This window comes from Sorghum bicolor, chromosome 4 (genome assembly GCF_000003195.3).
Source record: "Sorghum bicolor cultivar BTx623 chromosome 4, Sorghum_bicolor_NCBIv3, whole genome shotgun sequence".
NCBI classification, from domain to species: Eukaryota; Viridiplantae; Streptophyta; class Magnoliopsida; order Poales; family Poaceae; genus Sorghum; species Sorghum bicolor.
The window spans coordinates 60,656,039-60,679,369 of NC_012873.2; the positions used below are offsets into that span (position 1 = coordinate 60,656,039).

Genomic DNA, 23,331 nt, shown 5'->3' on the forward strand with positions numbered 1-23,331 from the left:
GACAGTGCAAACAAATTACTGATGCACGGCAAACAAAACTCTAGCCCTCTTAGCACCAGATGGAAAAATGAGATAAGGAAGTTCAAAATAGGGATTTATAACACATAATCATATTATATTAGCATAATAATGATATGAAATGACTAGAGCAACCACTATTTTAATTAAGAAATTGTTGGCAGATATCATAATCAAGTAGTCAGCAGTTTAATAAACATTTAAACACACATATCATCACATCAAACCATCAACGACGTGAACTAAATGGTACCAAAGCCAAAAACGAACGCAACCTTACCTTTTTTTTTTTTTTGCGAAAGACGAACGCAACCTTACTGCTAAACTCACTGAAATTATAGTCCAAACTTTGCACTATCCATGACAGAGACAGGTTTCAAATCACAGAACAGATTCACAGAACCAACAGCATACTATTCAGAAGAGCAGACAGACAGGTCGCTATGTCGCCATCCCCTTCACTCGGCCTTGTCGGCGGCGGCGGCGGCGGCCTCCTCCACCTTCTCCTCCAACTCGGCCACCTTCTCCTCCACCTCGGCCGGGGCCGGCGGCGCGGACGGCTCCGCTGGTGCGGGCGCCTTCTCCTCCTCCGGCTCGGCCGCAGCGGCAGGCGCGGGGTCCTCCTCCTGGTCGGGGTCGCGGGCGGCGTCGGTGGAGCGGGAGACGGCGGCGCGGAGGCGGTCCATGAAGGGCCTGAAGGCGGTCTCCACGGTGACCCATGCGAGCGCGAGCCCTCCAGCGACGATCACCGCCGTCTTCAGGGCGCTACCCTCGCGCTGGCCTGCACCTCCCTTCGCCATGGGTGCTCGGTGACGGATGGGGATGCCTGGACGGGGTGGCGTGATGCGGGTGTGTGATGGGTGTCTCTGGCCGCGGGCGCTCGGGGTTTGGGGGGGTTCTATGCGCGCGTGGGGGGAAACAACGGCGGGGAGGGGGGAAAGCTTTTTGTCCTTGCACTGTAGCGCACGAAAGGGAAGGCCGGAGGAAGAGGACAAGCCGAGGGACGGTGGACGGAAGGGAGACGAGCCGTGACCCACCTGTCCACCTGACCTGGACGGGGTGGAGGCGTGGAGTGGACCGCGGGCTGTGTGGTACGGGGGGCGGCCGCTCCCGGATAGGCTATGGGCTGGATTTTGGAGCGGTGGCTTTCAGGTCGAAACCGTTCTGGGCTGAATTTGGCGAAGGCCGCGAAGAAGATTGGAGGAGAATTGGGTTGGGCGTTCACTCATTGGCCTGGCCGCTGGCTGGCTGGCCCTGGTAAGAAAACGTCGGTGGCCTTTGCCCTTTAATCCTTTATTATACGAGGAAGGAAAAGAGGTTGGCTTTCCTTCCGAATTCCATGGACCGCCGCCGCCGCTCGCCGAATTCACGTCTGTTTCGCGGACACCACCGCGATTGCTTCCATCGGACCGCTGCCGAACCATCCATTTTCTCGTGGTTGCACTGCTCGACTGCAGGTCCATCGGAGTCGTAGTCGTAGGTGACAGAATTGACCGCCTACCTGTTCACATGTGGACGCTTCACCTTCTGTTGTGCTTCCTACTACTCCTGGTACTGGTAGCGGTAGACAGGGACACGAGAGAATAGTAAGGCCTTGTTTAGTTGGCAAAATTTTGGTTTTTTTTTGGCTACTGTAGCACTTTCGTTTTTATTTGACAAACATTGTCTAATCACGGAGTAACTAGGCTCAAAAGATTCATCTCACAAATTTCAGCTAAACTGTGTAATTAGTTTTTATTTTTATCTTTACTTAATGCTCCATGCATGTGACCAAAGATTCGATGTGACGGGAAATCTTGGAAATTTTTGCGAACTAAACAAGGCCTATGTTTTTTTTTTTTGAGGAATGAGAGAATAGTATGTGTCGTTCTAGAAACGAAATTGGAGTGAAATTCGCGTTCGAATCCACCTGTCTCGAACTAATTTGCGTTTTGAGATTAACTATAAACCGTGGACAAATTCACGGGAAAAAACTGCCATATACACCATGATTCCATGAACCGGGGGTACCGGCGGGCGGCGGCAACTCTCGTTTCAGAATATTCTCCTAGCTGCTGCTTACGTTGACGGGCATCTTATGAATTTTTTTTTCGTAAGCTTTTCCAGCTGTTTTTGCGTTGCCTTGACCAACTACTACTTCCAGCAAACGCGTGCACCGACACCGATACATGGCAAGGGCAGCCGCTGAAAAGATCAGATCTGGGCCGAGACTCCAAATGAAGGAGTAGCGCTACTTTTCCAAGAACAGAGGGGCACAATTTGCATTAGTTTTATTTACTGCTGGAGGCAAAAACAGTACAAAATCAACCAAACATTGTACATTTACATCGTCCAAAAGAACCCAAAAGAATATAAAGAACGAGAGCATATAACACTTGTTCACCTCTACATGGGGCACTAGATCTACACAGCACAGGATGGTAAAACCTACATGAAGATCCATTTCATTCATCATCGATTCACCGAGCTACTAGTTTTCACTTATAACGGACGGTACAGCGATATCTTCACCATCGATCTCACGCACCTGGAACCTGAATCTTCTTCTTCTTCTCGTGCCTCTCGCCATCTCCACTTCTGAATCTGGAGGAGATCGGCTGCAAACAGCACCTGCAACCGCGACGGCGCTCCTTAGTGCGCCATGGCGTGGCCGGTGTGGTGGAAGCTCTGCCGCTGCGCGTAGGCGAACGCCGCCGCCGGCTTGCACTGGACGTTGTTGTGCACCGCCGACGCCGACGACGGCAGGGACGACTGCTTGTGCGTGGTAGGGAGCGAGTGCGTGGACATGACGAGCCGCCGGACACCGGAGCGCATCTTGTAGAGGATGTGGCCCCAGCTGCCCCTGCTCTGGCGGCCCAGCGCGGCGACCTCCTCCTCGTTCATCTCGAGGTCGCCCGCGAACCCGGGCTTCTTGGACAGGAGCCAGCCGACGCCCCACTGCCACCACTGCCTCAGGGAGCCGCCCCCCGCGGCGAACGCGGCGCCGAGGGAGGGCGCCGACTTGGAGCGCCGGAACGCCCACTCGGCCGACGCGGAGGAGATGGGCTGGATCTTGCCCGAGAAGGAGGACAGCCGCTTCCTCAGGCCCATGAGGTGGCTCTCCTCCTTGCCACCACCGCCGCCCTGGAAGGTGGGCAGCTCGTCCTTGAGCGGCCTGGTCGGCAGGAACCTCGCCTTCTGGATGTTCTCCAGGATGGTGGCCATGGCCGGACCGGACGACTAGAGAGTCTAGGAGAGGCAAAGCAAAGAGGGAAGAGGATGGACGGAGAAGGTCTCGAGCCTTCAAGAGGGCAATGGCCTTCTCCTCCTGCTCTCTCACCCCTCCCAGATCTCTCCCTTCCTTCTGCTTTTGGTGTGGACAGAGGATGGAGGAGGAGGAGGTATGTGTATGTCAGTATGTGATGGCGCGGTGTGGCAGCCACAACAGCTTGCCTCCGCCACGACAGGCTGGCTTTATTCATGCATGAGGGGGACACGAACGAGGTGTGCAGTTGAAAGTTCCTCTAGTAGCTTTTGTGAATGAACAGAAGAACATGCTATTGCTATAGCGCGAGGCGACGTGAACGAATTACCAAACTCTTTTTTTTTTTGGGACGTCCTCCTCGAAGCCAGGCAGCTCAGATACACTGGAGCCGTGTTGGCAAAAATGATGGGTGGCGGCAGCTGCTGGTGCGGTGCAGGCCAGGATACGGCCACCTGGCAGCCGCTTTGACGTCCACCAAGTGGTGTGCTGTCCGCCTGACCGGCCCCTGTGTGACTCGGTTCAGCAGCTCATGCCACCAACTCATGTGAACAGCGGCCGTCTGATTATTGTCGTAACAAACATGTTCATTGCCTCATCGGGCTAACAACATGAACTTTAAATTCCTTATTAAAAAACATGAATTTCAAACTGTTTGCGTCCGTCGATGAAATTGAATGCAGTTATTTTGTTATTTAGCGCACTCACAATGCAAGACTCTATTAGAGAGTCCAAGACAATTAACTACATATTATTTATGGTATTTTGCTGATGTGGCAGCATATTTATTGAAGAAAGATGTAGAAAAAATAAGACTCCAAGTCTTATTTAGACTCTAAGTCCACATTGTTCGATGTAATAAATAACTTTAGACTCTATGATAGAGTCTGCATTGTGAGTGCCCTTAGAGTCCAATCATCTTAGGGGTGTTTAGTTCTCCTTCTTTTCAAAAAAAAAAAGTCTATCATTTTGGAACTAAACATCATGCAATTTTTTTTAGCAAAAAGGTGATTATTCTTTATTTTGAATTTTTGGCCTCAAAAGCAACAAAACAAAACAAAACAAAACCTCAAGAGGCCCTCATGAAGACAATAAATTCTACATTTTGAATGAAACTAAACATAACCTTGAAAAATTTAGCATTTTGTATTTCATCATTCCAAAGTAGTTGACATTTTGTATTTTGCATTCTGCATGTTACGGGGAACTAAACACCCCCTTAAGTTTGACTTAGTTTATAAAAAACAATATCAACATTTAACACTCTAAATAATCATATTATAAACATATATTCCACGCTAATGATACTTATTTACATTGATAAATATTAATATATGTTTAATATAAATTTACTCAAATGTAAAGATAGTATGTAATGGTTTAGAATTGTACTTTTTTTTTACGGAGAGAGTACCTTTTTTTTACGGAGAGAGTATCTTACTTTGTATAGGATGCGGTGTTTGCAGTTACGGGAAAAGGTATAAACCGAAGCTTCTGATGATTCATTCATGGACCGAAGGAGGGAATGTGACAGAGCTGTTTATTTGATTAGCGTTTAAATTTAAACTTAAAAAAACTGGGTAGCTGCGGCCGCACCAAAGGGATCCACATGAGAACATGGGGGAGGCGGGAGTGGAGGAGGCGAGAAGCCAATCATCCACCGTCCAAATGGCAGCCGTGTGCCCATCAACCTTGTCTGTCCGACTGTCCCCGCCTGCTACCGAAACATTTTGTCATGTTTCGGCTGCTCATCATAGGCTTTAAGGTAGAGCTTTTCATCAATGATTCTCCCCAGCAAATGCACGCCAATCTACCTTCACAAAACACCACTCGGAGTTGCATGCTCTGAACATAAACTTTATACTACACGGTTGAAAACACTTGACATCTGCTACTGTACCATCACTTTTACGGTGGTGATTTCCTATGGGAGTTGTTGGCCGAGACCGAGAGAGTGCAGTCAGGAGGGAGGATTGAGGAAGAAGCGCACAGCCGCTGCCGAGCCTGCAGTTCGTGCGGCTCATGTACATGGCTGCAGTTCACAAGTCCAACTCCGACCCTGACATTGACACAGCACTCGGCGCTCACCTTCTCTCCTCTCTTCCTTTTCGGTTGCTTCCGCTCGCCGACACTAACTTTTATTGAATGCACGGCAATGGTAGGTTGGGGGGGTTGGTGGAAGAATCAGCCGAGTGGTGGAGGCGTGGAGCTCGATCACATTGTTTCCGTGGCAGTATTTTAGGCCTGGTTTAGTTTGCAAAATTTTTGGGTTTTGGCTACTGTAGCATTTTCGTTTTTATTTGACAAACATTGTCCAATCACGGAGTAACTAGGCTCAAAAGATTCATCTCACAAATTACAGATAAACTGTGTAATTAGTTTTTATTTTCATCTATATTTAATACTCCATGCATGCGACCAAAGATTCGATGTGATAGGGAATCTTGAAAATTTTTGCAAGCCTAGGCCCCGGTTTCGGTTGCTCCGTCGTCAGTCTGTAACATGCCTGTTCCAGGACTTCCGGTTCAGACCTCAGAGGGCGGTGGGCCGGTGGTGTGGTGGCATATATATACATATACTCCTAGCAATGTAGAGTAGTTCTCCGCAGGCACAAGAAAAAAAAAACTCGTGCAGATGTACGAGCAGGCGAGGAAAACGAGCTGTATTTTTTTTTAGCTTCGACATATTGATATCATATGGTTCAGACTCACAGCATATACGGCATTAGATGTGCGACAGCCACCAAATTTCTGCTGGAACAGCAGTTGCATTTGGATTGGATCTAACAATGACTAGTTACATTACAGCTCATCTAAGGAAGTGACCGATCACACAATGGAGAGCTGAATCTCATGTAAAACATCGATCACACAAGTGGCCGGCTCTGCGCCACGGCTCAATCCGATCAGTCGATCACGGTACACGAGTATATCAGGGTGGGCAACTTTTATGCATACAGAAGTGAAAAGATCATCTAGGAAACGCATCCTCTATAAAAGCAAGCATGAAGCTTGGAATCACTGTTATAGGATCCCCAATGTACATGTGAATTGTACACAAATTCACCCTCTGGCTCTCTTGAGAAGATACCGGAGAGAGAAGAACCCTAGAGCGAAGGTTTGCCAAAACCATCCAGTAGCATTCCTTGGATCAACCTTTTTCGCCAAGAACCAGGCATACACGGCTTCACCAAAATGCAGTGCAATTGCTATCACCAAGACCAGCCGGATCACAAGCATCGAGCGAAAAACAAACAGATGGATGTCAAGCACCCATTTCAATGGGCCGACTGGCGGAAGACAAGCGGCAGAAAACACAGCCAGCATTCCAATTGTTACAGCCAACCAAGTAAATATGGTCGGGCCATCTAGTTCCCTTCTCTTACGCTCCTGCCAGTATGAGATCGTTGCAGCTAAGCCTTCGTGAGGCCTCACCATAGGTACATAGCCGAGTTCCTCTCTAGCTTTCAAGAACGAAAAGTAGTGTGTAACACCAACCTGTCACAATTAGCAAGCAACATCAGATGTATTATTTACAGATCCTTGGATATTGGCATTCGTACCTTTACTTTTGTCCAACATCAAACAAAAATATTATTTGCAAGTCTGCTGGTCTAGTCAAGAGTAGTTCAGTAGAGAGATTCCTTGAAAAGAACTGTTTTTTTTTATATATAAAAAAACTAGCAATGAAATTGACATGACTGGTCCACTTGTATCTGAGCATTATATTCATATTTCAAAACTATACTGGGGTAGGTAAAGTGGCAGCACAAAACAAAACATCAAAATTGCATATGACAGAGGCCGACCTTATACACTTCAGCAGGAAGAATTAAAGGCTCAGGCATCCATTTACTATCAAGCCATGGGTAGAACAATGTAGATATGAATAAAAACATTCTTGAAATGGCAAGGGCAACAGAGGTGTCCAGCCTCACTTGAGGAACGGAATAACCCAAACTTTGAAATAGGGGCTTGATGATAAATTCAAAAGTATTGCATGGTGATCCTGCAAAACAGTTATATAGCTCAATAAGGCAATGAAATGTATAACTGCATATAGAATCAGCATGTTCTATATCACAGACATTTCAAGACACCAAATTCTCAGGGGACACTTCTCTTATAAGGAAGAAAGAGTCTAAATTCTAGGTTTGTTCAAAGGTTTCAGTTTTTCTGGAAAACACAGGAGAGCTGCGCATCATTATATTAAGAAGAAAGAAAGGGGCTAGAGCCCTACAACGCACACCACACACAATCCTGGGTGTAAACATAAGTCATGGAACACTGTGTGCTTGTATTGCAAATAATTTTGTTATTCAAGCAATGGAATCCTGGAACACCTAATTACGGAAATAATCAATTCTGTATAATATATCCAAAGTGTTGAACTTCAAACTTTCGAAGTTCACAACAAGAAGGAAAGTAGCTAATAATAACTTCTTTTCCTCGAACGCGCAGGAGGAGCTGTGTATCCTTATATTAAGAAGAAAAGGGATAAAAGGGCCCAAAAAACAAGGAATCACACAAACACTCACCCTGCAAATACACCCACACCCAGAATCAGTCTGTGAGAATCAGAGTTGCACCTTTGTTACAAGATAAGTGACCAAAAACTACCTCCAACAAACTATATAATCAGCTTTCCAGCCCGGAAAACGATTAGGCAAATAGCTATCAAGTAGATGATGGGCTGTACATCTGATCTATGTAGTACATAAGTTAAAACTATATTGCTAGCAATGGGATTATTGTCAAAATCAAAACAATAAACCACAGATGTCTTCTCTACCTAGCTAGGTTTGCATTTTTTTCAAATTCAAGTAAAAAACAAATTAGCAGTACCACTATGGACAGAAAAAATAAGACAAAGATGGAACCTGCATGCGTATAATTTAGTAATGACATCACAGAAGCTAAACAGTAACAGAAATTACCATCGCAAATGAAATACGCCTGACCAGCTGCTACAGGGGTTCCCTTCCTGTCAGGAATGTCATCTAAAAGTCCCATGCTTGCCAATATCAGAGCAAGAACTAGATTATCTATATACAGCCAATCTGTCTTGACATCTGGGCCCCCAATCTTGAAGAATGCTAATCCCAACTTTGCAAGGGACAGGATTCTTGGAAGATGACGCTCTTCACCTGGTCCATATATAGCAGCAGGGCGAATTGCACATGTATAAAGACGAGTACTTTTATCACTCCTGTAAGATTTCACCCAATCAATAAGACAGGCTGCATATACTTTCAAATGCCACTATTGACTCACAAGCTGAAATGAAATTATTATTGTTGTTTAAGAAGGAGCAATTACACATGACAACACTAAGGTTTTCAGAAGACAATATCATAATCTAAGAAAGTGTACAAAGTGTAGCATTAGCCTAAGCAATTTCTTTCTAACTGTCCTTTTGAACGACAGCATGGTCCACAAAAAACTTAAGCGTATTTCCCATATTTTTCAATGTACTGGAGCCTAGAAAAAGAGAAGGGTAAACTTACTTAGCTGGCCGCCCATTACTCTTCAGTACCAACTGTTCAGCAACTGATTTGCTGCGCCCATAAGCATCAACATGGTCCTCAATTGGAAAATAAGGCAAGGCCTCATTTCCGTTGACAATCGGCTTTCCTCCAAATACCACATTGTAAGTGCTTACATACACAAGCCTCCTGACACCTTGCTCATGGCAAGCGTCCAGTACATTGCAGGTCCCATTTATATTGACCTCATCGGATCTCCCAGTCTGCACCATTTCCTTCCCTGACATGCCATAAGAAGCAAGGTGGAAAACACAGTCCACTCCACGGAAAGCCCTCCCCACATCATCCTTATTTCTAATGTCCCCTGCGAAACAAGGCCTTAAGAAACTGATGATTCATTCCACAAGCCACATATTGGTATTTGGTAACCAGTAGCATTGACCACAAAGAAACAGAAGCTAACAGGGTGATTGCAGGCAAAACATGTACAGAAAAAACTATGCAAGATCCACCAACAACCTACGTAGATACACACAGATCAAGCAAGTAGTACTGGCACAGTAATGTCCTCCGCGTGGACACACTAATTTGCATCTTGATCCAGAAGCCGAACTACAGCATACTGAGTAAGGACTATAACAGCATCTATTCTAACTTCCAAGAGCAGTCCAATTCTGCAACTCACAACGCAGTAAATCACATGAAGTAAGCTATCTACCATGTAGGCTGTAGTGTTGTTGTTTTAGTACTAACATCCGCAGAGCACACCCACAGCGACAGCAAAGTAAAACCGTGGTGATTGGTGATCCAGCGATCTGAACTGAAGATGGTAAGCGGGAGGGACTGACCTTGGATGGTGCGGACGCCGGCGTCGAGGAGCTGCTGGGACCAGGAGGAGGAGGCGCGAAGGTCGAGGGACCGGACCTCGCGGGCGCCGCGGCGGAGCAGCTCGAGGCAGAGTGCGGCTCCGACGAAGCCCTGCCCGCCCGTCACGGCGAACCGGACGCCCTCAATCCCCTCGTTCGCGCTCAGATGCATCTTCTCGGCGGGGTACAGATCGCCGGCGACGGAGTCTGAAGTCTGAACTGTGAAGCTGTGAAGTGGACGACTAGCGCCTGTTTAGCTAAATTTTAGTAGATTAATTTTAGCTGTGGTATATCTAAATAGTCCATAGCTAAATCTAGATAAATTTTAGCTGGAGGCAAAATATATATAATCTTATTAATTATTTTAATGTAGCTAAAAGACTTCAGGCTTGTTTGGCACAAGTTAACTTCATTAGTAAAACTGTTTTTTAGAAAATAACTTTATGAGCAACTTTCTAGATGAAGCTGAACTGTTTTGAAAAAAAGTTTGGTAAAATAGCTTCACCAACTACTTCATGCATAGTTGAGAGAGAGAAATGAAGAAGAAAGCTGCAATAAGCTACTTTTTTCAGCTTTATTCCAACTCATGTCTTTGTGAGAGGAGAAGAAAAACAGCTTCACTCATGAAACTGTTTTGGAAATAAGTGTTTGACAAAAAAAAAACAGCTTAAAACTGTTGTGAGCTGTACCAAACAGGTTCTTCAATGATAAACTACTTCTAGCTAAAGTTTAGCTAAAGGATCCACACCCCCGGCTAAAATTTAGCTATCTAAATAATAGAATTAATGAGGGGTAACATTATCAAGGTTTTCAATTAACTAGAGAATCCAAACACCTGAGTTAGTTAATTTTTAGTTGGCTAAATTTTAGCTTTAGTAATTAGCTAGTTAAATTTTAGTTAAGCAGGATCCAACGAAGCCATGTGAATTCCCTCGGCAATTACCTCAGCGAATTTGCTTTTACATCGTCATCATCAGAATGTCACGTACCTCAAAAAAAAATCAGAAAATCGACTTCTGTGTCTGGGCTAGATGCCTGTAGATTGCTTAACCCGTTAAGACTCGCTACTCAAAAAAAAGATTAAATGTGAAAAAATAGGTCCCACCGAGATTTGAACTCGGGTTACTGGATTCAGAGTCCAATGTCCTGACCACTAGACCATGGGACCTTTGTTGTTCAATCTGAACAAACATTATACTTTTGAGAATGGACTTCATCTGCGAATTATTGACAATTAACATTTGCTGGTGAGATTGGGAGCGAACGTTGAAGGAGGATGGGCACGGCTAAGTACAGTCAACAATGGTATGAAGTTTGAACCATATATTTCTCCGTTGTTCCGATTAATTGTCCATACATGATACTTTGATTACCGCTTGGCCGCGCAATTGTTTACCGCTTTTCAAGACAGTTGTGTGTAGTAAGGCCTTGTTTAGTTTCCACCAAAAATCAAAAACTTTTCAAGATTCTCCGTCACATTGAATCTTACGGCACATGCATGTAACATTAAATATATATGAAAACAAAAACTAATTGCACAATTTGCCTGTAAATCGTGAGACAAATCTTTTAAATCTAGTTACTCTATGATTGAACAATGTTAACAAAGTGCTACAGTAGTGAAATCCAAAAAAGTTTCGCAACTAAACAAGGCCTAAATATATCACAAAATAATTCTCCTGATTGTACTGGAGTGGTGGATGCGACATGGATTTTGTGAAATCAAGTAGCTAGGGGATCTTGACATCAACGATAAAAAAAGGTATATTGCCATGTAGATTATCTTACTAGATAAATAGATTCCTTCCAAAACTACGTTTGAACAAATTGTGAAATTCGTTACAAAATTATTAATTTATTAGGCACCCCAGAGTGTTGCATTTTTCACTGGGTAGGAAGCCATGGTATAGATGCCACAAACACCCTCCGGCTTCCCGGTGCCCATCTTTATCCTGACGTAGCCTTGTTCTCCCCAGTTCTTGCCCCACGAGTTCTTCATGGTGATGTAGTTCTGGCCGTACGACGAGCCATACCCGACGGCCGTCAGTGCATGATCAAGCTCGTCGCTGCAGCTCCCGTCGAACACCCCCTGCAGCCAGCCAGACGAGGTGCACATGTTACTAATCTTCTGTGAGACTGTGACAGCTAGTGACGCCATCTGAAACCACACAGGCAGTCAATTTTGCTTACCCCTTTGTAGAACTGGAAATCCCTGCTCCCTGCAGCGATGCCGACACTGACAGGCTGATGAGCCAACGCTTTCAGCAGGCTTATCTCGCTGTTCTCCGGGACATCCTCGTATCCAGTTATAGTGACGACGTTGGCATAAGGCTAAACACGCCAGAGCAAAGAATTATAACCCTTGTTAGAACTGCCTGCAATCCAGCCTACATACGAGGAGGATTTGCGTGTCTTGTGCGAACCTGTTTTTCTTTGCAGTAGCCTTCTTCCATGAGGTACGGGTAGTCGTCCTCGGCGTGGATCCCCTGGCTCCCCATTATGTAAGCGAACGCGAAGTCCATGAGACCCCCTTCGCAGCCATGATCTAACATGGTATCGCAGTCCATCAGCTCCTGCTCCGAGAGTGATACCAGCTTGCCCGTCACAATCTGGTTGATCCCTTCAACTGCTGCCACTGACGAGAAGGCCCAGCAGCTCCCTGCAAGCAAATTTTTTTCTCACCTTGTTAGCACAGTAGTACAGTATATTCTTGTGGAATCGGTACTAACAGTATGCTGAAAAGGATGGTGTGCGTATATTGTTCAGAGATGGAACTCACCGCATTTTCCTTGGTTCTTGACCGGCGTCACGGCTCCCTTGTACCTCCAGTCGACTGACCATGGCAGGTTGGCTGCGGCGGCGTACCTGAACGTTGTTGGGGTACGTGTTTGTGCACCCATTCTTGACAATCCTTGCTTCAATCCCAGATGATTGGCCTTGAACTCTTCGTGAGTGATGTCGGCGAACTGGTTCAGGCCCAGCCAGTAGCTCCCGTTCTTCCTGTTTGTTTCTGCAATGTGCATCAGGTTCTGCTTGAATATCCCATACCTCTTCAGCTTCTCCTTCGGGCTGACGTAGATCTTTCTGTGCTTCACCGACCAGGATTTGAAGAGGTTAACAAGCCTGTTGGGCAATGCAAGATCTTCCTGGGAGTATCCAACAACAGAGGGGTCTCGGTGGTGACTGGCAGAACAGGCTGCAAATGCTAGGAACAGGACGAGCACCGGGAGCTTGGGTTCCATGGCGAATGTCTGCTGCTGTTTCTTGTCATGGCATGTCCAGGATCGATGAACACATTTATACTGCAAATATCTATGTTTCTTGCAAGCAATTCACTGCACCAGATATGGCTCTTCTGGGTGAAGCTTCTGAAGGGCAGTGCCTTGCTTTAGCAGGAAGCTGTCGTTGCGCCCTTGCAGGTATGCCTCTGTTCCACAAGTTTCGTAGTAGAAATGCTTTTCAGTGCTTCTCCAAAGCCACAGATGACGTTTAAATCTTGGTTTTGGTAGCATGATGCGTTATAGTAAGGGTATCTTATACTTGCAGCTCTGCACACCTGTTAGAGATAACGTGCTCGACCATGCGAAGCAGCTGCACGATGGCCTTTATAGAAGGATAGCTAAGTATCTTTTGCTCGTCTGCTCAAGTCATCACCAAACAGAAGAACCCCACACTATTTTATTCTCAACCAACTACTTGCACTATCAATTTCGAGTTTGGTGACGAGATGCTAGATGTGCCAACTGACAAGCTCACATTCCTAGAAGCTTATACTCCGAACCAAGGACCAAAAAATGACTACTTTGATACTAAACTCTATTATCCGGCAGGATCATCATTTAAAAAAACACTTTGATACTAAAATCTACTATCCCACAAAAATCAGCCTGAAGAATAGCTTGTTTTACAACAGCTCAGATAAGTAAGAGAGGCAAGAGCAGGGTCAAATTGCAATGATGCTGCATGCTCTTGCATTCTTGCTCTTCATACGCAGGCTATCAACACAAACCAATCGCCTCGATGCATCCATAGAACAGTATAATTCAAGGCAGCCAATTGGGTTGAAGCTCAGTTACATTGCACTATTTAGTTGTTCACAACAAAGCTCAGTATCCGAAGTCGCTAAACGGTACAACAGGTCAGGAAAGAAGCACTCATCTCGCGAACTTCAAACAGAAGTGAATATTGACAAATACACAGATGTCAACAACTGAGTATCCAATGCCTGATTTTATTATCAATTCACAGTGCTGTTTACGGAACCCTCAGGTACTTAACTTACTCCACATTATTTGCTTTTCCAGGAACTGGAAACAAACTCTTACATTTAGAAAAAGCAGCAGCAGCTCATCTCATAGTACAAGTTCAATCTGATTGTGATGGGCATCAGCCCATATCTACCTGTGTACGCTCAGATCTGAAGAGCATCAGCAATTGAGCCAGCAAGGCTCAGAACCTCAAATGGAGGTCTTTGGCCAATAGCTTTTACTGTGTGTGGGCATGAGTCCGTGATCCAGAAGTAAGCAAACTGGTCGCCTGGCCCAACTGCGATCAACACATAATAAGCAATAAGCAACTAGAAGGAAAAGTGGGAATTGCTAAGTTGGATGAACTGCTAATTACCAGAATTAGACGCCATGAAACGTTCATATGACCGCTTAGGGAACACAGCATGAGTCACATAAGCACTAACTTTTGCAGCGCCTTGCGAAGCTAGAACTTTCTGCAAAAGAAGAAAGATTTATATATATATATATATATATATAAAGTGATAGGTAATGTAAGCAGAATATGTGTCCAACCATGAGTCATAACACTCAACATTTGTCAACTGACGGTATGATAGATTACAGACAGTAAACCAGGTCTACCAACAAAGTGAGAGTTGAGGACTGAAAAATTGGGCACAGATTTGACAACAGAAGGCACTAGTGTTGCTTTTAGCTTTTAACAGGACTCTTTGTTTATATACTGGCAACTGTCCAATATGTGCACTAAGGATATGAACCCCCCCCCCCCCACACACACACACACACCCCAAAAAAAAACACCCGCAAATAGCCTCTGCCATATTGAATATGTGACACAGAATTTCTTTCTAAACTGAGTAAATGGTAATAACTAGGTATTTAAGCATTGTCATCTACTATCATGAAGAAGCAATAGGATAACACATCCATCATACCTGGCATTCTCGAAGAGTTCCCCCAGATTGCACTAAATCATCAACAATAACAACATGACGGCCTTCAGGATTTCCTTCCTTTATACGGACTATTCTCTTGTCACCTTCACGAACCTTGTTACAGACTATCTGTATACAATCAAACAGACCAACGTGAAATCCATGGCAAGAGAACACTTAAACTGGGGGATTCAGGACAACACAAGGACTGGGGGATTCAGGACAACACAAGGTATGCAAAACAAAAGATAGACATATCCAAGCAAGAAAAGGGAACCGCTGACCATTGGAAAGTGCTGCAACAGCTTGTGGAACCGCTTCCACGCTCCATCATCTGGAAAGGCAATGGTGATCTGCACGCAACATGCCATCGGTCAGGGCTACAGTAGGAATCTATCCAAAAAAAAAAAAGTTTGTTTCGCACAATAATGTATGCCACTACGAACATTTTTTGCGTCCGGCAGCTGGCGGAGGCGCTGCAGCAGGAGCGGGATCCCTGTCTCGAAGCATGGCAGGACGTCGTCCCCGAAGTAGAACCTCTCCTGGAGCGCGTGGATGTCGTAGATGACGACACTTGTCGGCCCGCCGCGCGACTTGGGGATCATCGAGAGGATGCGCGCGAGGGTGAACGCGGTGGCGACATCGCCCTCCTCCTCAACGCGCTCGAAGGAGCCCGTGGGGAAGAAGGGCAGCACGAGCGTGAATGAGGAGATGAAGAGCTTGGGCAGCGCGAAGATGACGGAGATCTGCTCGAATATGACCGCCGGCGAGCTGAATGAGGCCAGGAACGCCACGTGCTGCCCCCGGATGTCGTGGGCCTTGTTGATGAACAGGTTCGGGAAGCCGTCGTCGAAGCTCCTGGTGGTGCGGCGTCACAGAACTCGACGGATCAGGTTGCTCCACGAAATCGGTGAGGCGAGAAGAGAAAGAGGACAGGAAGGGGGGAGGGTGGCGTACCGCCAGTTGATGGACTGGAGCTCGATGGCGTCGGAGCTGGCGGCGACCTTGAGGGCGAGCTCCTCACATTCGGAGCAGTAGAAGAGGTGTATGTGCTTCTCGTGCTTCTTCGTCTTCTGCTTCGCGGCGGCGGCGGCGGCGGCGACGACCTCCATCGGTGGGTTTCGGAGGCGGCGGGGACAGGGGAACCAAAAAGAACGGCGCGGGGAGGGGTGGACTCTGCTTTGACGGAACAGTTGATGCCGGCTTTTATCGAGACGCGCTGCCGCTGCGAATATTTCTCCTTGATTTTTGGCTTTTGGGAGCCTAAACCCTAGACCCCAGCCGCGACGCGCTAGAGAAACAAAAAGAGGCCCGCGATGTGAAAATACGGCGAGGCGAACAAAGTGGGGGAAAAGATTGTGCGAATGTTCCCGGTTTTTTATAGACGGACGCGAAGGGCCGAAGGCACGGGCAATAATGCCGTATGCGACGCCGAGACGGATCGGCATGGAGCGCGCCGCCGCCTGAACGCGACGGCTACTTGCTCGAGGAGCCAAGTACGCTTTTCTCCTGCATGGCCATCATGAAGCACGCAGCCACCTCAAATACGCCATTACTCATAAAGTGACTTTTCCTGTATATACGCCAAAACATCATTGCTAAAGTGACTTTTTTTTTCTTGTATAGATATAGATAGAATGGTGTTTCCAGTGAGAAACATCATGACCCATGAGCATAAAGTGACTTTTTTTTCCTGTATAGAGTGGCGTTTCCAGTGAAAGAAAAACGATATGCAAGATAGTAGGGTCAACCTAGTTATCAGCAGAGTTCACACTTCAGAGAAACAAGAGAACCATGACAAATTGACGATTTGGCAAGCATCGAAGAGTAAAAACTGAGACATGGAGCTGGTTTATTCCCCACTTGACTGGTGGGACGGTGATTTACAATCTGCCTATCCTCATGTGTATGTTGTACCCTTGGGCCAAAAACAATGAAGTAATCATAAGTTACAGATATGTGGTTAATCCAGAAGCACTACAAAATCGAAACCTCGAAAAACAATGCCAAAACTTTTGCACAGCGACAATCCCTTTTCGCCGACAGGAATCTGATTCAAGTTTCTTGAACATCAACATGAAGGTCAAACTGATGGTATTTCCAGTAGCAGACCTTACCTCGCATGCACCCCGGCCGAGCTAAGTGTCAGGACTCAGGAGTGGGTTGACTTCAGGTTGCTCAGGTCTCAACTCACGATCTCATCGGATGTTGAATGGTTAGTTTCCAAGTTGAATTTAGGCTCACTGGGATACACAAAGACAGTCGCTGCTGAGGCTGAAGGAGTCAATGCAGCAGAATACCGCACCGAAGTCACTGTGATCTTTGGCAACTGCTGAGAGCCGGAACCAAGCGGTACAAGCTTATGCCTAACAGTGTGCTCTGATTTAGGCAGAATGAAAGCAGCATGATTGTGAGCACCAGAAAAAACGAAATTCTGGGAATCAACAAGGGAGTACTTGATTTCCTGAAGCAAAGACGTTGAATTGTGAATCTTCACATAGATAGTGAAAGGGATTCCAAGGATTGCATAGGGAGGACACTCCATGCCCACAACAAGCGGCGACTCCTCAATGCTGACCTCAGGTAATTGTTCTTTCATAATAATAACCCTATCTTGATCCTCACCAAGACTTGATTCTCTTGACCAATTCAGGCAAATTTCACCTAAATTGAAGTTTGTACTGATAGCCCGCGGATTGACCGAAAATATTCCTTTGTATTCCTCACTAGGAGCAACAACTGCATGACCACTGGAAATTCCACTGATCTGTTGCACTGAACAGAGCTGCTCTCCATCACCATCAGGTTGAATGGTCATTGAATGCAAACACAAAGGCACATCAGTGCAGTTTCTAGCAGTCACAATAAGCATGTTAGACTCGTTCATAGCAAGAGAACATTTTTTATCATCACTTCCTAAGGATCTGATCCCTGATAGCAACAATGGTTCTCGCCTAAATGGTCTCAAAAACTGGTGACTAATTAATAAGGGGATCTGCCCTTCAATTTGCAAGCTTCTATGGACGTTAAGCCGGTGCAATGCTTCTTCTTCACTTGAGCCCAGGGAGTAACCAAGTGAAACATAAAGCATGACTGATTTTGCTCGATGCCATTTGATTTCTAATTTGCATGACCAGGAATCACCGACACTCAACGTTGGAACAGATATAACCCCAAATGAATACTGGATCTTTCTTATGCTATCAGCTTCTTCCTTTGACTCTTTATCCTCGGACGCAGTTGAGACACCAAGAAGTTCAACATGATGACTTTCAGAATCTTCTGCTTCCCTTGGACTCAACAACAGACCACCACCTCTGGCATCAACGAGGTTAATTTTCAGCTCACCAGAATGGACTGCATGCCCTTTTGACTCTATGGTCACTGGTACAGTAAATAACTCTCCAACTAAAGCAGGGCCAGCAGAATTTAAGACAAGGTCAACTTGAGCATCTGGCTCTTCAACTTGAATAAGCTTCTGTCCAGAAAAGGCAAGAGCAGTGTCCTTTGTGGGCAGTGTCTCCACTTGGTTCTCAAATTTCCATAATGGGAAGTCTTCCATGGACGCAGGACTTTCAGCATGGCAGCAAATCACAAGGTGTTTGTTTATTGTCGCCTTCACAGACAAACATTCTAGCTTTCCACTCTGTCCTGCAGAACGTACTTATAATGTTATCTACTCTGGAATTAGTGGTAGGAAAACTATCACCAAACACATATCAAGGAAAATGTTGTCTCAAATGCTCGAGTACCAAGTAACAAATAGGCAAAGCCCTATAAAACTAAGCAAACTAAAAAAGATAAAGGGAGCTATAACTGTGGTTTCACCTTTGAAGATGGAACATCACATGACAATTCTTTATATGCCACCTATTACTCAAAATGGATATACCCATTTTTACCACAGCTAGATAACTAGCCAACATATCGCATGGCTGGTTCCTTAATAGCTTATCAGTTTGATTCTGTTTCCTAAAATAATTACTATTATTATTATGCAATTAATGTTAACCATTTGCTTTTTTTTAACCAAAAATGTAAAGCATTTGTGTTTTTCTTTTACTAAAAATAAAAATTATAAGCATTTGTTTTCACCGCATTTGTTGTCTTTGTCCTCAGTATATGCATACATCATATTGCATGTTCAAGTACTCCAAATATTAGCTCAGTTCTGCATGAAATCTATGATAAGGTACAGCTTCTAATTAACGCAGATGCTACAAAGTTGGGAGGCCCCCTGCATGTATCCCTGGTCATTTCTCTCTTGTTTAAGTGGCGAGCGCTTTTTGCTGAGTGCCCGTGTGGTGTGTCTGTGTGTGTTATAGGCTTTGAGCTTTGCCCCTTGGGAGATTATAAGAGACCAGTTCTTTCTTTCCTATCTCTAATACAAAGTTGTGCAGCTCTCCTGCATGTTTGATAAAAATATAGATGATACACCTTTTTATCATACATGTCACAGGATACATCAATAACATCATATCATTATGTATTTATCATGAATCCATAATATGCCGCGGGTAGCATGCTATTTTATTTTAAGAAAAATCTCTCATTTGAGGATAACCTAAGGATTAGATCTTTCTCTTCAGTTGACATTACGTTGCTTTATCCTTCCCTTGGCATGGCAATAACATCCTAAAAGAAATGATTTTGGCTAAAATAAATCAAAATAATATTTCTGGGCTTTCTGATTTCCTTCAACGATAAAATACATATCATAGTATCTGGCTTTTGCTAATCCAGGTCCCCCACATGGAGTTCCTAGCTCACATATTACATCAAATACAGGGCCAGGCAACCAGTGAACTTAATTTACAATAGACGCTAACACAGTAACACAACGAGTTGACGAACACTTAATGAGAAGTATACTGATAGTACCTGATTTTAACTCATGTGTCAACCGCATCCATCTGTTGGTGAAGAGTGTAAGAGAAGAAGTATCTTGAACAATTTGGTCGTGCAAATTTGAATCTAAAGGAGGAGAATCTTCCTGTGCACTATGTATCACAAAGTTACAGTCAGATTGATTGAACTGAACCTCCAGCTGATCAACCACAACTGGAGAAGGAAGATGAGATAAGAGTGACACACTGACAAGCAGAGGTGAACCAGGTTTTACAGATTGATCATGAAAAGCAACAGACGCAATAAGCACCATTCTTAACGGGCTTATCTGATCAATATCAAGGCGAGTAACTTCTTCCATCGCGTTATTAAATTCATCATCGGTTCCTTCTGATGACTGTTTTCTTTCCAAAACATTAATAACTTCCTGCTGTATATTCTCTCTCCTGGAAATGGTAGGGGAACCTGCAGGCCCACTCTTAATTTTGTTTTCTCGATTTTCCTCTCCACTACCAGAAAATAATGGTAATGCAGCCATCTCTAGAGAATAACTGATAAAATCCTTTGGAGAATTAAGTTTAATCGAGCACTCTCTCAAGTATCCTAGGTTCTCCCAAAGCAAAGTGGTCCAACCCTCTTGGCGGTATAGACCAGCAACACTATCAAAAAGCTGTTTTGCGTTGCTAAAATCCCCAGCTGCGTAATATTCTATAGCCATTCCACCACTACAGGCAGAAGCCATTCTTGTAGCACCTAGGCTCTGAAATGATTCATAAGCTTTTCTGAACAATGCTATTATCTCATAAGAATCTTGAAACCTTTCAGCTTCTGACAAAGCATAGCTGGTGTATTCAGTATCAGAAAGGCTGCAACCAGATTGAGGTATAAACATTCATATTCACATTCATATAAAGAATATGCTATAACTTTTTGAAAACAAGTCAAGGAGCTTACGGTAGTACACTAACTGTATCTCCTTGCTCAAACAAGCGGACATATTGGCCAACATATACAGAAGGCATTACTGACTCAGGTACTCCATTAACTTCTGTTGTAAGGTTAGCCATTGATGATGAGCATTCAATGGCATACCTCTTCTCTCTCAAGTAAGTTGCTGCTAGCTGTCAGAAGAAAATGTATGAGAAGTCAATTGTTAGTGCAATCGAGTAAATGGAGTGTCTATTGTAGTTCCGTGCAAAGATGTAGGTTGAACCTGATAGTAGTATGCTGGCTGAAATTCCCACTCGGTCAATGCATTATCCGCAGTGCCAAATCGAGGAGATAATGTATCTGGAATAGTTGTAGATGTTGTTTCTATCAGCTCACCAAAGACAAGGAACTGCCTGCTAAACCATTCCCAGTGAAGAAAAGCAACTTCTGGTGTTCCAACAACCCGTTCATAGCTTCTGATATGCTTACGGAACCATGTGATTGCTTCTACCACTTTCCCAGCATGAAGTAGCAAGGTTGATATCTTAAAGTGAAATTGCTCAGCAACTGCTTTTATCTCAACTAGGCGTTGGGTTGGAGGCAACCTTGTTGAAGTTCCAATCATCTGAATATAAGCACATTATTATCAATGGATGATGCAAAGCCAACAGAAACTGCTTAAGAAACAGTGGAGGATCAGCTAACAGTGAGCTTTTTTGGATTTATGATAGCCACAGTTTGTCTTTTATATATGAGATAGTTGATTTAGTATGCCACTTGTTGATTAAGGATAAGGAAAGGGATGTGATCAGACCTCGCGCAAAACTCGAACACCTTCCTCATAGAACTTCAATGCTTCTGGCCAATCCCTTCTAAACTCCGCATAAATAGCAACCTGATGCATTAGAATAATGGAGCAAATGCATAGATCAGAACAATGTGGGAAAGAGATTAATCAAATTACCAACCAAAATGTGAACAAAATTATCTATGCTTCCATGCTTTTACACTGCACCTAGAATGATTAATAGCACTAAATTGAAGGAGAGAGAAGTCCTTACCTTGAAGCAGTACCGGATGCTCAGCTCGACAGAAGCAAAGTTTCTTTTCTCAATGCGAGCCTTTATCCTTCGCCCTTCCTCTTTATAGAATGCTGCACATAACTCCGCAAACACATTCTTCAATCTGCATTTACAGAATATTACAATCATCCACACCTCCAAAGAATTTGGCATAGAAAATGGTTAGGATTGTTCTACAAAGTGCAACAGTAAAAACACAGGAAAAGAAAAGTTACAGACTTGTTCAGAGATCTGTTCCATTCTGCTTCATCGTGCTCAATCAACACAACCAAGTTCTTGGAATCGATTTCTGCACGTTTCCTCAAGGCAACAGTTACATCCTCACTCAGCTCATCTGCAAAAAATATTATTAGGTGCAACTTAAAACCTTCACCATAGTCGGCATCCAGCTACCCAAAGATAATCAGTCTACAGTCAATGCATAGAGACAAGAGAAGACCAAAAAATTATCTAAGTCGGTACTTACCACTAGCTTGAGCCTGCACAAGGACCACCACTAATTTAGTGTTTTTCCCCTGAATTGCAGACCTGTGCGACAAACACAAATTACTTGGCGTCAACTTCGGTTATACTAGCTGCTGTTAATAAAGTGTGGGTGGTGCTTCCTAAGTCCCAAATTGTTGATAAGTTGTCCATTTTGCATCTTAAGACTCGCAAATAATCTCTGACCGTGCAAAGTCAATTTGGGATCAACAACGCAACGATTCAGATAACATACTTGAGGTTTTCGAGATCGGAGCAGGCCTGGAGCCACTGGGCGGGGTCGCCGGAGACCTGGTCGGCACGGAACAGCGCAGCGACAGCGGCCGGGACGCGGGTGCGATGCTTAAGGAGCCAGTCCTTCTTGAGGATTCCCGCGGGGGGTTGCGGCGGTGCAAGAGGGTCGCGGGGCTTACCGCTGCGGGCCAGGATGGAGGCCTTGGCGAAGTCCGGGAGAGCCAGTGTGTTCATGGGCGGTTGCTGGGAGCTGAGTGCCGCCGAGATCGAGGGGTGCAGCTCTGGGCACCCCACGATGGACACGAGTGACACCGGCGGCGTCCGCAGCTCCTCCGGGTAGTCCTCCATGGCCGCCCCACGCGCGGCCGAGGTGAAGCTACCGGGCGAGTGGCTCTGCTGTGGATATGGGTGGCGCCGCGACGGCGGTGATCGCCGTGGCCCGGGAGGACGGAAGAGTGCTCGGATCTGCGGTGGCTGTTTGGTTCGTTTCAGAGAAACAGGGACGAGTCTGCGTCAGCGAGGACGATGAAAGTAAAAGCAAGACGCGTGTAATAATGAGTTTTCCACACGGGTGTTTTCTGCAAAGATTGGAAGGACCTTCGTGTGATTTTAGAGAATTCCTTGGCTAAATAACTGAACTCGTGAAACATACAAATACACAGCAGTTAGGGGTGTTTGGTTGAGAATGTTAAAATTTAACGGTTATAGTAGTATTTTCATTTTTTTGTAATTAGTATCTAATTATAGATTAACTAGGTTTAAAAAGTTATCTTACAAATTGCTCTCAAATTGTGTTTTTTAATTTAATAAGAGCATCTCTAAGGGACTTTGCAAATGAATTTTGCATTTGGTGTTGTTTGCAAAGTCTCAAACTCATTTGCAAAGTCTAAAAATAGTCCAACTCCAAGGGACTTTGCATTTAGACTTGGCAAACCCAAAGTGTAAACCCCACCCCCGAA

General features: G+C 44.9%; 5 protein-coding genes and 1 non-coding gene across 8 annotated transcripts; all 6 read right to left on the minus strand.

Annotated features, from left to right (window-relative positions):
- On the minus strand, nt 186-987 carry LOC8073829 (outer envelope membrane protein 7). The gene has a single exon (XM_002454344.2). The coding sequence runs from the start codon at nt 816-818 to the stop codon at nt 477-479; it is 342 nt and encodes a 113-aa protein (XP_002454389.1). The 5' UTR covers nt 819-987; the 3' UTR covers nt 186-476.
- LOC8071783 lies at nt 2,266-3,569 on the minus strand. Its single transcript, XM_002454345.2, has one exon. It carries the CDS (start codon nt 3,220-3,222, stop codon nt 2,650-2,652), a length of 573 nt encoding a protein of 190 aa, XP_002454390.1. The 5' UTR covers nt 3,223-3,569; the 3' UTR covers nt 2,266-2,649.
- LOC8071784 (short-chain dehydrogenase/reductase family 42E member 1) lies at nt 6,096-9,870 on the minus strand. Its single transcript, XM_002454346.2, has 5 exons — nt 9,593-9,870; nt 8,766-9,108; nt 8,196-8,467; nt 7,068-7,267; nt 6,096-6,756 (listed from the first exon to the last, which is right to left on the minus strand). Exons 1-5 carry the CDS (start codon nt 9,780-9,782, stop codon nt 6,322-6,324), a joined length of 1,440 nt encoding a protein of 479 aa, XP_002454391.1. The 5' UTR covers nt 9,783-9,870; the 3' UTR covers nt 6,096-6,321.
- On the minus strand, nt 10,707-10,778 carry TRNAQ-CUG. Its single transcript has one exon. It is a non-coding gene; the product is annotated as a tRNA-Gln (tRNA).
- LOC8071785 (cysteine protease XCP1) lies at nt 11,357-12,900 on the minus strand. The gene is made up of 4 exons (XM_002454347.2): nt 12,390-12,900; nt 12,034-12,269; nt 11,801-11,941; nt 11,357-11,699 (listed from the first exon to the last, which is right to left on the minus strand). Exons 1-4 carry the CDS (start codon nt 12,850-12,852, stop codon nt 11,469-11,471), a joined length of 1,071 nt encoding a protein of 356 aa, XP_002454392.1. The 5' UTR covers nt 12,853-12,900; the 3' UTR covers nt 11,357-11,468.
- LOC8071787 (ribose-phosphate pyrophosphokinase 4) lies at nt 13,794-22,904 on the minus strand. 3 transcript variants are annotated; one of them, XM_021458322.1, is made up of 14 exons: nt 22,374-22,899; nt 22,122-22,183; nt 21,875-21,989; nt 21,635-21,758; nt 21,388-21,468; nt 20,857-21,198; nt 20,598-20,764; nt 19,677-20,509; nt 17,096-18,446; nt 15,242-15,653; nt 15,080-15,148; nt 14,796-14,924; nt 14,234-14,333; nt 13,794-14,155 (listed from the first exon to the last, which is right to left on the minus strand). In XM_021458322.1, the coding sequence occupies exons 1-14, from the start codon at nt 22,718-22,720 to the stop codon at nt 14,022-14,024; spliced, it is 4,266 nt and encodes a 1,421-aa protein (XP_021313997.1). In that variant the 5' UTR covers nt 22,721-22,899; the 3' UTR covers nt 13,794-14,021. The 3 variants fall into 3 exon arrangements, 2 of the variants coding, with proteins under 2 accessions (XP_021313997.1, XP_002454393.1); XR_002451883.1 differs by having other exon boundaries at nt 13,812-14,155; nt 15,753-18,446; nt 22,374-22,904; XM_002454348.2 differs by lacking the exons at nt 17,096-18,446; nt 19,677-20,509; nt 20,598-20,764; ... (4 more) ...; nt 22,122-22,183; nt 22,374-22,899 and adding an exon at nt 15,753-16,149.

Coding starts and splice junctions, on each gene's coding strand:
- LOC8071785 (XM_002454347.2), bottom strand. CDS start 12,852: ATGGAACCCAAGCTCCCGGTGCTCGTCCTGTTCCTAGCATTTGCAGCC. Junction 12,270..12,389: donor CAAGAACCAAGGAAAATGCG/GTGAGTTCCATC, acceptor ATTTGCTTGCAG/GGAGCTGCTGGGCCTTCTCG. Junction 11,942..12,033: donor GCTACTGCAAAGAAAAACAG/GTTCGCACAAGA, acceptor TGGCGTGTTTAG/CCTTATGCCAACGTCGTCAC.
- LOC8071783 (XM_002454345.2), bottom strand. CDS start 3,222: ATGGCCACCATCCTGGAGAACATCCAGAAGGCGAGGTTCCTGCCGACC.
- LOC8071787 (XM_021458322.1), bottom strand. CDS start 22,720: ATGGAGGACTACCCGGAGGAGCTGCGGACGCCGCCGGTGTCACTCGTG. Junction 20,765..20,856: donor AGCCAGCATACTACTATCAG/GTTCAACCTACA, acceptor TTCTTCTGACAG/CTAGCAGCAACTTACTTGAG. Junction 15,654..17,095: donor ATCACAGTGACTTCGGTGCG/GTATTCTGCTGC, acceptor CCGCACCACCAG/GAGCTTCGACGACGGCTTCC.
- LOC8073829 (XM_002454344.2), bottom strand. CDS start 818: ATGGCGAAGGGAGGTGCAGGCCAGCGCGAGGGTAGCGCCCTGAAGACG.
- LOC8071784 (XM_002454346.2), bottom strand. CDS start 9,782: ATGCATCTGAGCGCGAACGAGGGGATTGAGGGCGTCCGGTTCGCCGTG. Junction 9,109..9,592: donor CGGCGTCCGCACCATCCAAG/GTCAGTCCCTCC, acceptor CTTGTTTCGCAG/GGGACATTAGAAATAAGGAT. Junction 8,468..8,765: donor AGTAATGGGCGGCCAGCTAA/GTAAGTTTACCC, acceptor GAAATCTTACAG/GAGTGATAAAAGTACTCGTC.